The sequence below is a fragment of the Drosophila albomicans genome, chromosome 3, assembly GCF_009650485.2.
Source record: "Drosophila albomicans strain 15112-1751.03 chromosome 3, ASM965048v2, whole genome shotgun sequence".
NCBI lineage: Eukaryota > Metazoa > Arthropoda > Insecta > Diptera > Drosophilidae > Drosophila > Drosophila albomicans.
The window spans coordinates 48,189,978-48,205,616 of NC_047629.2; the positions used below are offsets into that span (position 1 = coordinate 48,189,978).

Genomic DNA, 15,639 nt, shown 5'->3' on the forward strand with positions numbered 1-15,639 from the left:
CCAAATCCTTAGTCCGTTACCTGTCGAGTTGCTCTTCAGCGCAGTTCTTCACCTCTCACTCTCCTCCTCTCTCTCTCTCTCTCTCTCTCTCACTCCTTGCTGTCTCCTGTCGTTGCGACCTCGCGTGTCTGGCGCGCATTTCGTGAGACTTAAGTGGGCCGACCCCAAGCAGCAAACGGCAGCACCAAAACAGCAGCAGCAGGCAGATACTCGTACGATGCGATACGTTGCGATACGATGCGATATGCTGCGATACGATATATTTATTGGCAGCGCCAGTTTCGCCAGTGTTCTCGTTACACAGCGTGGGCGTTGTTTGTTGTTCTTGTTCTTGTTATACCCGGCAGCTGTCTAGCCTGAATGGGTGTGATAATAAACTGCTGATAACTGCAAATGTTTGCGCAAACCAGCCAAAAAGATAAGCAACAAGAGTTGCGTTGATTATGCTTTTGATAAATAAACAAATGTATTTAATAATCAAATAAATACTATTTATTTACTTTTGTCGTCATGTCACTAACTCCACATGTGGTTTACCTCTATCATACTGTGTTTCTCCTTTTGTCATTTTTTTTTTTATAATATGAAATATAATTAATGCAATCAATAATTTATCAAATTGCTTTCTAATTTATTTTGTCATTCATTTGTGAATTTTAATTGAGTTAAATGAACCATTTTCCAATTGTTTAATTCGGTGAATAGAAATGTTGATGACAAAACAAACTTTTTAATTGAACGTGTATTAAATGAAATAAAAACACAACCTAGCTGCCTAAATTTGCATTAATATTTAAATTAAATTTACTAAGAACAACATCATATACAAAAATATCGAAAAAATGTTCTTAAAAATACAAAATATAGATAATGTTATAAATTTGCGATTACAAATAATGGGTTTATATATTATATAACGTTTGGGACAAAACCTAACTATAGGAAAATTATCATTACTATAGAAAAATTAAGTCCCATATATTGGTTTCTATAGATATTTTTTTTGTAGTTTAGACAATCATTCTTTCCTCTATATTTTTGCATTAATAAAGTATTGTAGAATATTGGTATTATATTTAATTTCATATTATTTTGATGACATCATTCTTTATTACGGTACTGAAAGGGATATTCTCTAATCTAACAATCTAATCTAATAAAATATACATATCAATTTTTTGATGCTGCCATCAGTCACAAAAAATAAGCTGTTGCCACATTTTCTGTGTTTTTTAACATTCGCAATGAAAAGGTTTACATAACATAACTAAACAATTGTCTATGTCAATAAAATTGTATTAGAATTTAGATTGCAATTTGAATTATAATCTATATTTACAATTCATTGACCATGTTACCAGGTATGCCACAGTCGAGCACACTCAGCCAACAGCTGTCTTATTTGTTGCCTCTTCTACTGTTTGTAGAACGTTTTTGGGCTAAAATCGAATTTATTGTTTTAATGCCATTTCTGTCGCTGTCGCTTTCACTGTCGACGTCGCTGTTGCCGTCGCCAACGAGGCCCAAAAATTGGCAATTTGTTTAGAAATTAGCGCGCTTCTTTAGCATGTAAAATGAAAATCAATTTCACCCCCGGCTCAGCCCGCCCGCTCGCCCCTCGTGACAACCCCAATTCCAAGTACTATATAAAAGAATTTGTTGGTCTCTTTCTTTTTTTGGTGCCTGCAGCTAAAGTTGTGGCTGCCACACGAAACTGAAGACAATGAGCGCCACGGGCGGCAGCAGCAATGGAGGCGGCAGCGGAGGAGCAGGAGCTGGCGGAGGGGTCAACGCAGCTCCTGCTGGCGGAGGAGGAAGCAATGCCACGCACATCTTTCGCTCGCTGTCATCGGAAAGCCAAAAGCGCGAATGGTCGAAGCGTCTGTCATTGCGTGGCATGCGACATGGTGGAGGAGGAGGAGTAGGAGGAGGCGCCACCGCTGGATTGGCAACCAGCAAGGAGGTAAGTCTCACACGCAACCAACTAAATAATCGTGAGATTGAGATACAGTTTATCTACTTCTACAGGAGAGTGCGGCAAGTGGCACGGCGAGTGGCACAGCGAGTGGGGCAAGCAAGCATCGCAAGTTCTTTAGCCGATCCGCCTCATTGAAGCAGGCGGGCAGCGGCAGCAGCAGGCAAACCTCCATGGAATTGCATGTGCCCGGCCAGCACTCGGCCGGAGGAGCTGGCTCACCAGCCGGTCCGGGACAGCCACAAACACAGCCATCAACGCCAAAGAAATCCAATTGGGAGGTGATCGAACATTTCAATACCAGCGCCAAGGGAGGCAAGGCGATGGTGAGCAGCAGCCTGATTGCGGTAAGCATTCATTAGAGGTTTCCCTCCCTTTTCCCCGCACTCCACACTCTACACTCCACTCCAACACTTCCCTTTCGGCTGTCTATTGAGTTGGGGATTGGCATCAATTAATTTGCTCACCTAATGGACAGGCAGCAGCTCCGCCAATCGACAGTTGCCCACTCCAGAGTTGAACTCGACTCGGGTTTGCGCCGTTTGCGATTTAAATATTTAATTTGATTTGGCCATAAGCAGCGGGTAGCCAACACACACACAAACACACACACACAACTGGGATACTCAAATTAAAACACAATTTGTTAGTAGAAAGTGAAGTGAGAAAGGACAGCGGAAGGAAGAAATTTAAAGGTAATAATAGATGGCATTGCATGTTGGAGAGATGAGCCTAAAAGAGAGGAAATCGAGAGGTAACAAATAGTTGGCAGCAAGAGAAATGGCTACAAGAAAGAAAGGCATTTTAAAGGAAAAAAAGAGTTAAGAAAAAAGCAAGAATTTTGGTGGAAGAAAATAGAAGAGTTGAGAAAAGAATGAAAATAAACTTAGAGTAGAAAGAAGTGAAAAATATATTGATAAAAAATAGGGAACATTAAAGCAAAGGAACAATTTAAAGAAAATTTAATATTACTTTTTTGGAGGAAAGAACATAAAGAGCAGCAGAAGGAAGAAATTTAAAGGTAATAATAGATGGCATTGCATGTTGTAGAGAAGAGCCTAAAAGAGAGGAAATCGAGAGGTAAAAAATAGTTGGCAGCAAGAGAAATGACTACAAGAAAGAAAGGAATTTTAAAGGAAAAAAAAGAGTTAAGAAAAAAGCAAGAATTTTGGTGGAAGAAAATATAAGAGTTGAGAAAAGAGTAAAAATAAACTTCGAGTAGGAAGAAGTGAAAAATTTATTGATAAAAAATAAGAAACATTAAAGCAAAGGAACTATTTTAAGAAAGTTTTATTTTACTTTTTGGAGGAAAGAACAAAAAGAGCAGCGGAAGGAAGAATTTTAAAGGTCATAATAGATGGCATGGCATGCTCAGGAAAAGAGTCTAAGAGAAAGGAAATTGAGAGGTCAAAAATAGTAGACAGCAAGAGAAATTAAGACATGAAAAAATGAAGTTTTGGGAGAAGAAAATGGAAGAGTTGAGAGAAAAGAAAAAATAAACTTAGGGAAGTGAATGAAAGCCAGAAAGAATCAAATTTTGGAGGAAAAAATAGAAAGTGTTGAGAAAAAACAAAAATAAACTTGAACTGGTAAAAAGAGGGAAACTGGAGCTTGTGACGCAAAGAAAATTGGTGCCGCAAAATATATTGATAAAAAGAAGGAACATTAAAGCACAGGAAGAATTGAAGGGAAAGAATAACATTAAAGCGAAAGGAAGAATTGAAAGGAAAGAATAATATTTCTTTATGGAAGAGACTGAAAATGTGTGGCAAAGAAAAGTTACTAAAAGCAGAAAGCTGTAGAAGAACGTAAAAATAAGTGAAGAAGGTTAACCATAAGAACAACACTAAAATTTAAAGAAAAAAAAAATCAGAAAAGAAAAACGACGTAATTGAGTAAAAAGTGAAAGCAATTAGGCAATGAAATAAAGTGAAGAGAAGAAGATACAAAAAGGATGTTCAATAGTGTTATCGATGGAAGGAGGAAATGTGCTAATGCGGTACTGAAAGTATTGTAATTTAAGTACGATAATAAAGAAAAGAGAAAAGTGAAGACAATAAGTTATAAGCTACTGCAGAGTTTAGCTCGAAAAAAGGGGAAATTCAATGAATGAGAACGAATGCTTCGCATTTAGTCTAAAAGTTTTGCATTGTTAGTGTAAGTTGTCGCCATTATTATGCACTCTCTATCTCCCCCTCTCACTCACTCATTCGTTCTCTGTCCCTCTCTTGGCCAAGTGCAGTCACTTGACGAAAAGTTAACACCTTTGGCTCAGCTAACAAGCAACGTGCAACACACAAACAGAGTCAGGCATATTGTATTCCAAGCACAAGGGGCCACTTTGCAAGTGTGTGAGAGTGTGTATATGTGAGTGTATGTAAGTGTGAGTGTGTGAATGTTTGAGTATATTTGAATTTGCGCTCGTCGCTCGCCAGTTGTCGAGAGTCAATTGAAAAAGTTTATATGGCACAGAACGAAAAAAGCGACGACGCTTCTCGGCCATTTGCGAGGGCGCAAGATGTGGCAAGCTGTGTGGCATACAAATGGGCGGCAATTTGTTTAAAGATGCCACAAGGAATACCCCTGCACTCCTCTTCCCTTCACTTACCGTTTTGAATATTATAGTAAACAAAGTGCAACGCAACGTGGCGTATGCTTAATATGCTTAAGACTCACTTTCATACTTACTCTCTCTATCTCTCTCTCTCTCTTTTTGTGTTTTTCAGGCTGGCATCACGCGCTGCAACATCGATGAGTCCATTGATTCGACCAACTCGAGTTCCACCTGCCACAGCCCAATGATCTATCAACGCGACGAGGCGCAATTGCTGCAGCAATGTGAGTAGCATCAACAGCAAAATGAAATGCGATGCGCGTGTCCTCTGCTAATAAAAATGCCAGCACGTGTGTGTGTGCGAGTGTGTTGTGCAACAAGCATGTGGCAAGGACTGTGCTGCCATCTCAAATGTCACAAGTTGATTGTCATTGTCATATTGAATTTGACGAGGCAACAGCAGAAGCCTCAGCCTCAGCTGTAGCCTTAGAGCTCAGCTTCTCAGCCTTAAACTATGGTCTGGCATTGCCCCACTGCCACTTGGCTACTTGCCCCTTGCCCGTTGCCATCGCAGTTGCTCGCCCTTTTGTAGCTGCTTAGCATTGTGAGCTGCTTTGTCGGTTGCCTTGGCTGCCAGTCGAAGAAGCGTCTGCCACAATTTACTTATTTTAGTTTATATGCCATACGATATGTTCTATGTGTGGCTGCTGCCTTGCCTCCTTGCCACATTCTGTGGCACATTGTGCGCTCTTGATACACACACAGATTTCTATAGAAATTTACATAATCACGTTTGGCATTTATTTATTGATGCATGTGAGCATAAGAAACACAACAACACACAAGTCGAATGAACGTATGCCAGTGACACGCCTCGTGATTGTTGTTCTTGTTGTTGTTGCTGTTATTGTTGCAGCTTGTTATGTATATATGTGTGTGCGTGCGGTTTATGGGGGTCAGTTGAACGATTTTACAACATTTTATGGCTTTGTGTATTGCATTCACAACGAGTTTTTGTGCGACTCCCTCGCAAAGTCGAAGCGACAACAAATCGAAATCTAAAGCTGAATCCAAATCAAAATCGAGAGGGTGAAAGGGCGAGTGTGTTTGTGTGTGTGCAGAGCATGCGAAATTAGATTTGTGGCAGCCACAAGTTGCAAATATAATTTCCATATATTAAACTAGTCACTGTGAGTAGTTATCTCTCCACAAATTGCAATTCGAATAGCTCAAATTTCAATTTCAATTTCAAAGGTGAAATGTGCAAAAGGCAAACCGCATATTAATGTGCATAAAGTGCCAAACAAATTAGCTTAGACAATTTACCAAATTTCCATTTCTACTTCCCTCAGCTGATGGCGGCGATGGTCGCAGCAATGTGGAGGCGGCAAATAATCCCAGCACCTCGGGCACTGCGGCAAGTCCGAGCATCTCGTTTTGGTATCGCCTCAACCGCATCATTCTGCGTCTCTGCTCGACGCATCAGTTTAAGAACCTGCAGGTAAGCCTCTTACTATTTTTATACCCGTTACCTGTTTAGGGTTGAAGGGTATTATAACTTTGCGCCTCTGGCAAATGTAATTAATAGACAATATATGTACATATGTATAAATTCTTGATCTGTGTCTACAACTAAGACTGTTTAGTCATGTCCGTCTGTCCGCATGAAACACTGGATTTCATAGACTATAAGATATATAACTAAATAAAAGTATATCGATATACAAAATATAGTTATATAGTATTCTTTCAGTATATTAACTCGGTAGATTTTAAGAATAAAACGTCAATGATTTCTTGTTTATCGATATTCCAATAATAGCACTCGGTATATTTTAGTATTTTTTGGTATATTATTTTGGTGTATTTCTCGAATAATATCGCAATGTTTCTCTTGTTTATCGATATACAAAATGAAGAATTCATTAGATTTTGGTATTTTTTGGTATATTAATATGGTATTTATTCATAATACGGCAAAATTTTGCTTGTTTATCGTTATAAAAATAAATTCTTCAATATATGTTCAGTACATTTTTAATATACTAATTAGTATATTTAAAAAATTATTCCGCAATCGTTTATCGATATACAAAATGGAGTTTTCTGTATATTTTAGTATTATTTGGTATTTGAGTTCGGTATATTTAAAGAATAATACTGCAAGCGTTTTTCGGTATATCAATTTGGTATATTTTAATGGTTTGCTTCCTTATCGATATACAAAAATAGTCTTCGGTATGTTTTAGTATTTTTCTGTATATTATTTTAGTATATTTTTTGCTTTTATTAAAAATAACTAGCTGGTATCTCACAGTCGTGCACACTCGACTGCATCCTTCTTACTTCTTTTTGGCCAAAATTGTGAGCTTAGCATCGTTTCAGTTAACAGTTCACAGCTTCACAGTTTGGTTGCTTCAAAATCCCTTTTGCAAATTTGTTCCTTGCTACTTATGGCAATATTTACGCTTTCCATTACGTTTTACAGTATTTTTAGATTTATTTTTACATTACTTTTTCTATTTGTATTTCCATTTTCCACTTTCCACTTCCCATTTTATTTGTACAGGTGGAAATGCTCTATCAGCGTTATTTTTTGCGCATGAATCAGAGCAACACAACGCATATACTGGCGCTGTTGCTAACGCTCATCCTGGCGTTGTCCTGCACGCATATTGTCTTCACCACGCTGCAACTGCGACGCAGCTTTGTGCCAGCCACAACGGCCGACATACGATTGGAACGTCTAACCATCGAAGGCAGCGTCGAGAATTTGACACACGCCACAACTTCGACGCCAACGCCAACTCCAACTACGGTGTCGATGCCAACTTCAACGGCAGCAGCATTGCCACAAATTGCAAATGGCAACGAATTGGGGCAACTTCGCATGCTGATGGCTAACTATGGCGGCGCATCGGGCAGGCGGCAGAAGCGTAAACATTATCGACGCCAGCACAAGCATCGCTACAAGCCGCAGCAGCATCGAGTCAGGTGAGTTTTGACAGCTTCGGAGTTGAGTTATGCAAACAACTGAGTGAGCAAGCAAACAAGTTTGCCGGTTTAGGCCACGCATTATGTACTACATAATACACAATACACACAGAACACACGCATAACGCATTCGCCCCTTTAGCCACGCGCCAAATTCAATCGAGGCTCGCTTGCCCATAAAAGTATGCTACTCTTTTTTTTTTTGCTTTGTTTTCTGTTGTGCTGATGAAATTGTTTTTGAAGTTTAAAATTAGACGGGCGAATGGCGAACAAATTGAAATGCGAGACATGAGAGAGAGAGAGAGAACAAAGCAATAAACCAAGACAGCACCATCAGCAAATACAAATACAAATACATCAAAAAAAGTAAAGCAAAGGCGAGTCAGAAAACTTTTGGCTCGTCACGCATTTATTTTGGAATTTGCCATTTACATTTCGATTTGCGGATTTCCATTTCATCGTTGTCGTTGTCGCTGTCGTTGTCGTTTTGCCATTTCGATTTCGATTTATTCTCATATTTATGCAGCCAAGATGGATAGTGTGATGTGTGTTTGCATTGAGTTAGGCTCGGTTAATGCCCAGCTTATTGATATGCGTATGAAATTTGCTTTTCTACTCCACCAACTCTATCCTTTTTTTTTCTTTTTTTTTCTGTGTTGTTGTTCACTCGCAGATACAAACTGCGTGCCAAGCGTGCCCTGGAGCAGGAGCATCAGCATCATCGTCACCACTCGACTGTTGACATTGCCCAGCTGAATGCGGCCTCATCTCTGGCTCTTGATGATGATGCTGTTGATGTTGCTGATGGCATAAAACGCATTACCAATTCGCGCAACAACAATGAAAGCCAACGGCATCAGGCACGTGATGAAGTGCTCAATCTGACGCCGTTTGATAGATCCAACAACAACAACAACAACAGCAACAACGGCAGCAACAAGGATGAAGGACAGGACGAGGAGCAGCTGACTGGACTATTTGGTTTAGCAGATAATTTCGACACTTCATTGGATTACGCACACATGCTGCTCGCGCTGATTGTGCAAATCGATGAGTCTGTGCTCGTTTTCCTCATTGTCATGCTAATCTGTGCCATTGTCTATGCATGTGAGTAGAGAGTACATAGTGCTTTAGATTTCTCTGTGTATTTTTGCCCCACAAATTGTTGCCAATTCTGGCGACATTCTCTTTTAATTGTTTCACTCTCTATCTCTGTGTTGTGTTTGTCGCCTGCAGTTCTACTCTGCATACTCTCCAAGCCGGCCATGAACGAAATCTTTCTGGTGCTTGTCTCCTATGTCATATTGGGCACGTTTCTGGCCATCGAAATAGCCGTTAGCTATGCCATGCAACCCAGGTTAGTTTTGAAGAGAAAGAAAGGAAACATCAACAGCTGCTGCTCTGGCAGCAGAAATTAATCATGCCACGCTAATTGCTGGCGGGATTGACAACAATGCCACGCAACGGCTGTCAGTTAAACAATTAGACTCTGGCAAAATTGATTGTCTTGGCTAAATTTAATTCTAACTCCATTCTCTTCACAGCAAATCATTCAATGGCAGCGCCTGCTGTATTGTGCTCATCTACATGACGTATACGATGTTGCCGCTGCGTTTGCGTGAGTCGCTCATCGGTGGCATGCTGCTTAGTGGCACGCATTTGTACACATCTCTGCACACACAATACGTAAGCGAGGAGCTTCAACTCGAAGGACAACGCGAACAGATGTCACTGCGCTGGCAGGAGGTAAATCATAAGCTGCAGCTTTGCTGCTGCACTTGTTTGTGGCCACAAATCAAGCGGGTGGCCAACATCTATCAACAGGTTTTCTTTGTGTGTGTGTGTGTGTGGGCCACAAATTCACTTCCTTTATGGCAGCAGCAGCAGCAGCTTTAAATGGTCACGCCATCGAGGTGGACAATAAATGCGTTTATTCCACTCACGCTGGCAAATAAAGCGAAACATAAATAAATAAATGAAATTAAATTGCCGCTAAATTGAATCAAATCGAGAAAGAGAAGCGAAGCTTTTATAGTGTTATTATCAACGTTATCGATATGTAATGCCCATTAATGTCATTCCAGTTGCTGTGCACGTGCATCGCTCTGCTCTTGGCCAACCTAACAGGCGTCTACACACACTGGCCCAAGGAGAAGGCTCAACGCAAGGCGTTTATCGAGACGCGACAATGCATCGAGGCGCGTCTGCGGACACAGCGCGAGAATCAGCAGCAGGTAAGTGAAAGTCGGCTCGAGAATGAACACAAAGCAGAAGGAGGCAACTTCAAAGCAAAGCAAAAGCCAAAGCCAAGGCAAATGAATGTGCAAACACGCTCAAAGCGGAGGGGGCAACGAGGCGTGGCTGGTGACTTGTTGCCAGCTGCCAAAGGACAAACAGCAGTCACGCATTTGGCATAGCATAATTTGCCAGCGCCTTTTGGCAGTTCACTTTGGCTCGCCTTAAAGTTATTCCCCCATCGAGTGTTGCTGAGTGCTGAGTGCGTTATCCTTTAACGTTTTGCAGGAGCGACTGCTGCTCTCGGTGCTGCCGCGACATGTTGCCATGGAGATGAAGGACGATATTGCGGGCCAGCCACGTGACACGCAGTTTCATAAGATTTACATACAGCGCCACGAGAATGTGAGGTAAGTGTTTGTCTCCCCTTTCCCTCTGTCTACTTCTCCCTTCTGTCTATCTCTCTTGCCTTCCTTCTTCGTCTGTATAAATTTATTTGCATGTAAAGTCAATAAATTGTCTCTGACGCGTGCTCTGCGTGTGTGCGTAACCCGTCCAATGAATTTTTATATATGTCAAGCCAACAACTGCACATAACCAGCTGTCACACACACAATTACACTCACTCACACACAGTCACTTACACACATGTAGAGACGCAGTTACTCAACATTAAGCATACTTTGGGGCGCACCTGTTTGACTGCATTAAATTTGGCGCTGAGCCGCTTAAGTTGCGCTCGGGACTTTAAGCATTTCAGTTTACATTTAAATGCAGCCAGTCGAATTTACTTTTATTCAAGTATTCCAACCACACAACACAACACAGCACAACACAACAGGCGAAAACCGTTGTTAACTATGCCAAGAACAATGGCAACCGCAAGCTGTAATATTTGCACTTCATCTCACAACTTCGTTTCGACTTCTTTGTTTTTTTTGCAGCATTCTCTTTGCGGACATTTGCGGTTTCACGAGCCTCTCGGATCAGTGCACGGCCGAGGAGTTGGTGCGTCTGCTGAACGAACTCTTTGCACGGTGAGTCGTCGAGGCATACTTAATGATATTGCCTCGCTCTCTCTGTCTGGAACATTGTTTGTTTGTCTCTATACCCACTACCCAAAAGTTAGAAGGGTATTATAGTTTTTGGGGTGATATCATATAGCTGTCCATGTCCGCCTGTCTGATAGATATATTTAACATTTTTTTGACAGCACTTGTTTTTGGTACATACGATCATAAAAATTCTTGAAAGTTTAGTTGCCTTAAATTGTAGAATTGTTTTATTGGTCAAAATATGAGTTGCAGCTATTGGGTTAATAATCTGGAATATTTTTTGCAGATTGAATATTGCAATATCTCGATATACCATATATATACCAAACTCTGAGTATTTAAGTATTTTTTCGGAATACTTTTTTAAAATATTTTTACGAAATTTTAATGTTAACGTTGATTTTATTAGTAAATAATATACCAAATACCCAATTCGGTATATTTCAGTATATTCGGTATAGAGAAAAGTTGTTTAGGAAATTATTTTATTGGTCAAAATATGAGTTGCCGCTGTTGGGTTAATAATCTGGTATGTTTTAAGCAGATTGAATGTTGCAGTATTTCGATATACCATATATATACCGAACTCGGAGTACTTAAGTATTTTTTCGAAATACTTTTTTAATATATTTTTACGAAATTTTGATGTTAACGTTAATTTTATTAGTTAATAATATACCAAATACCCAATTCGGTATATATTCAGTATATTTTTACGATAATATCGCAGACTTTTGCTTTTAAGTATTAGTAAATCGTTAAACCAAATAGGTCTTTCAGTACATTTCATTATTTTTCCAGTATATAAATTCGATATATTTTTAACCGCAATACTACACACTTTTGCTTTTAAGTATTAGTATATCGATATAACAAATATGCGTTTCAGTATATATTTTTTTTTTTTTTTTTTTTTTTGTATATTAGTTCAGTATATTCATTTTCTACAGTTACTCGTAATACGGGGTACTTCATAGTCGAGCACAATTGACTTTTACTTTCTTACTTGTTTTTTTTATGCTGTTGTTGTTTTGCTGCCCCTTTGGTCATGTCAAAGAGTCGAACAAATGAAGATGCTGACACTGACCAGAGGCGCTGTGACTGTTTCTAGCTCAAATTAATTGCAGTGGCAAGTTGGCAACTTGGCAACGTGGCCAACCTGGCCAACGTTACCTGTGGGCCAAAGGCCAGGTTCAGCTTAGACTTAGATTAGGTGCCAGGAACAGGGCAGCAAACAGTGCAAACATTTAGTATGTACTCCTGCCTCGATGTCCTTTGGCTTGTTTGTCCGGCACTTTATTGGTTCACATTGAATGAAACTGTTGTGTATACGAAACGGATATATTGACTATTTGCGTGGCTCAGCGTAAATAGTAAACATTCAATTAGAATGCTTTGAATGGCAATTGGTACTTTGAGTTCATGCACTTCTTTTTTAAATTCAAATTTAACAAATTGCCAATTAAATTGAATTTTATTGTTCAACTTTTCTGTTACCCTTTTTTCATGTTGTTCTTTGGTTTGCAGCTTTGATCGATTGGCTGCGGAGCATCATTGTTTGCGCATTAAGCTGCTCGGCGATTGTTATTATTGTGTCTCCGGTTTGCCGGAGCCTCGGCCGGATCATGCTCACTGTGCTGTGGAAATGGGACTCGATATGATAGACGCCATAGCGTGAGTACAACACACAGAACACACAATTGAACAATGCCAGTTGTGGCTTTTGTGTATTGTGCGGCTTTCCCTTTTACCCTTTTTTGCACTCTCTTCTTTTCTTGGTCTCTTTTGTGCTCTGCAGTTTGGTGCGAGAGGTAATGGCCGTGAATGTGAACATGCGAGTGGGCATCCACACTGGACGAGTGCATTGCGGCGTATTGGGTCTGGTCAAGTGGCAGTTCGATGTCTGGTCCAACGATGTAACGTTGGCTAACCACATGGAGAGCGGCGGCATTCCCGGGTAAGTATTCTTGATGTTATGTGTGCGTGGAGCTAATGGCATTGATTCTACGTAGTCGATGACAGGCGACAAAATCGCACAGTTCACTTACTTTCAGCTATAGCTATTAATTACTTAATGTCTGTCAAAGTTTGACAAGAGCTGCAGCGGCAGCAACCACTTCAAAGCTGAGCCCTTTTTGGGATTTGCGCTTTGTCCCCAATTGAGCCGCCCTAATCCCGGCCCTAAAAACCGACCGACTCACAACATGCAGCATATTGCTTTGTCTTAATGCTTTGTTTTTGCCTCAAAACACATTTCGCTTGATTATTTTGCTTGGCTGACAGTTTGTGCCAGAGACGCCTTACAATGCCTCAGCTTTAGCTTTCTGCGGTTAGCAGCTATTCGAATGGTGGTCAGTTCTCGGTCTTTTGGTTCTGCGTCTTTCGGTCTTCGAGTTGCCGGTGTGCTACTTTACGACAGCTGAGAATTATGCTTTTGACCCGCTTTGATATGCGCCCCCGACAAGTATGCAATGAAAGGCAGTAAGCAGCAGTAACCGTACATACTCCACTTCTTATCGCGGCGGCGTGCCACGCCCATCACCCATCGTTAGCCCACAATCCTCAACCCAAGCCAAAGTTCTTCTACTTCGTTCGCCAACCGCAAAAGCCGCTGACAAGTTTGTCTCATTTCCGTTTTGACAGGCCCTTCGTTCAGCAAGTAAGTGAGTGAATGTGTGAGTGTGTGTTTACGTGTGTGAGTGTGTGTTTGTGCAAGTGAGTGTTACTGCAATTAAAGGCAACTTTTGCATTGGGCCACAAAACCACAGTTTTACAGAGTTCTTCAGCTTAAAAATGTCCAACAGGAGCGAACTTCTTTCTAGCACTTGCTTCAAATACTTTATTCATATGCAAAATTTAATTTTGCAAACTATTTCAATGTTTAATGAAAGATTTCATTAAGTATTACTTAAGCAACAAATTCTATTCAACTGAAGAGAAATAAGCTCCAATGCAATTTTTTTAGTAAACCTATAAATTGTACACGTTGAATTGATATATTTCGATATAACTGATAAATAGAGAAATTAAAATGTTTTGTATACAATTTTAATTTCACATCTCTACATTGACTTTTTTTACAACATTGCGTATACGAAATATTATCTTAAGCTAAGTTTTCATTGCGTATGCGTAATATTTTATTTTGAAACTACTTTTCACATTCACAAATATTGCGTATACGTAATATTATTCTTATTTGAAAATTATTTTTTATACTCAGCAACATAACGTATACGTAATTTTATTGTAAAATTAATGTTCATGCTCAGCAACATTTCGTATACGTAATTTCATTTTAACATTATTTCATCAGAATGCGAAACGAATTGTTCGTATAATAATTGAAAGCATTTGTAACTCTTAGATGAAATACAACGTCAAGTCATCTCAGCAGGTGTTTGTGAGCTCAGCTGTGAACGCACAGATTCTAGATTTAAATGCAAATGGGTGGAAAAGCATTTCAATTTGAACCCCTGCTCATAGGCATTCACAAAGATTTCAGCATCATGCCATCGTATTGAGCCATATCAACCTTGTTCACTTTAAGTCAAAAGGGTCTTAGAATGGATAAAACGTACTAAACGAAATAGAAAACATTTTGTAGCCTACATATTTAAAAGATAAGAGAATGGAACTAAACAAACTATATGTAATTTGTATTATTTAGAATTATATTTTACGCAAATTCGTTGCACTTTAAGAACTTCAATTTTTATATCTAGAAGATATAAATTTCAAAAATAAGTATATATCTAAACATGACTTCAATTCTAAGATAATGGCGACTCGACTCTTACTTGTTTTAATAGCTTACAAACTAAATACATAAATAAACTTTGAAGAAGCTTTCTACAGTATCCCAAGATAATATTATAAATTTCCAGTGTATCCGCTCACTACTTTTATTTTTCTCGCGTTCATTATTCTTTTCAACTGCCGCTGCATTAGCAAAACTCCTACATTACAAATTTGTTAAACTAAGCAAACTAAGCAGCTACTCTATTTCCTTGAGCCCCTGGCAATTGTATATTCCGCTCCTGTTTGCCGCCAGCCTGCACTCGAAGGGAACTTTCAACTCTCAACACTTGGGCAAGTGTCGCTACATTGAGGCGTTTTCCAATGGCATACATAATAGCAGCAACAGAAGCAGAAGCAGAAGCAGCCACAGCAGTAATGGCTGTAATTGTTATTGCAGTTGTTGTTGCACAAATTTGCATACTTTAACCACACACACACACACAATGTGTGCTCAGATGTGTGAGGAGCCATTGTGGTTGACGAGGGTATGCCGAGTTATTGGTAACTGAACTGAGTTTGACTCTGGCCCTTTTGCATTGCCCAATCGCTGAATCGATTATGGAGTTGTTGCCTGCCACACCCCAACGCCTTCGTGTTAACTGGCTGGCTGGATGGCCAACACTTGAGGCTGCAGTACTTTGGCAATTTGTTTCAGCTGCATAAGCTCAGAGTATCGGAGTCGTCGTCGAGTCGTGTCTTGATGTGCCACAACTTAGTCCTGCAGCTTGTTTTATGTGGGTCAGCAAAGCGACAACGGCAACGGCAACGACAACCAAGCTCGTTTGTTAGCCTGTCTTGAGTGAAATTAAAAGCAAATAGCTGCAGTGGCCCTTGGGCCCAACACACAACGAGTGCAAACTTGCGCCTTGCACTTGCCTGATAAGCAGCAATTTGGACGCCTCAAGACGAAGACGACGACGAAGGCATGCAAAAACTTCGTTAACTGTGGGATGTGCAATTGGGAGCATCCAGCTAGTGGCAAGTAGTAAGTGCAACAGCCCGGGCAATCCATAATAAAGCGCCAC

The 15,639-nt window shown here is 40.0% G+C and overlaps 1 protein-coding gene across 4 annotated transcripts in view; it reads left to right on the top strand.

Moving 5' to 3' along the window:
• Positions 1 to 15,639, top strand: part of LOC117571640 (adenylate cyclase type 6) — a 47,719-nt gene that overhangs the window by 18,980 nt on the left and 13,100 nt on the right. For all 4 annotated transcript variants that reach the window (XR_007954865.1, XM_034253868.2, XM_052004500.1 and 1 more), the window contains exons 3-15: positions 1,690 to 1,963; positions 2,029 to 2,322; positions 4,702 to 4,813; positions 5,882 to 6,030; positions 7,099 to 7,523; positions 8,197 to 8,630; positions 8,760 to 8,880; positions 9,068 to 9,269; positions 9,608 to 9,757; positions 10,047 to 10,168; positions 10,703 to 10,795; positions 12,341 to 12,487; positions 12,612 to 12,770. Coding sequence is in view for 3 of the 4 variants with exons in the window: in XM_034253868.2 (XP_034109759.1) it covers positions 1,724 to 1,963; positions 2,029 to 2,322; positions 4,702 to 4,813; positions 5,882 to 6,030; positions 7,099 to 7,523; positions 8,197 to 8,630; positions 8,760 to 8,880; positions 9,068 to 9,269; positions 9,608 to 9,757; positions 10,047 to 10,168; positions 10,703 to 10,795; positions 12,341 to 12,487; positions 12,612 to 12,770 (2,648 nt within the window). In the remaining variant the exon portion in view is untranslated. The remainder of the gene's footprint in view (positions 1 to 1,689; positions 1,964 to 2,028; positions 2,323 to 4,701; positions 4,814 to 5,881; positions 6,031 to 7,098; positions 7,524 to 8,196; positions 8,631 to 8,759; positions 8,881 to 9,067; positions 9,270 to 9,607; positions 9,758 to 10,046; positions 10,169 to 10,702; positions 10,796 to 12,340; positions 12,488 to 12,611; positions 12,771 to 15,639) is intronic.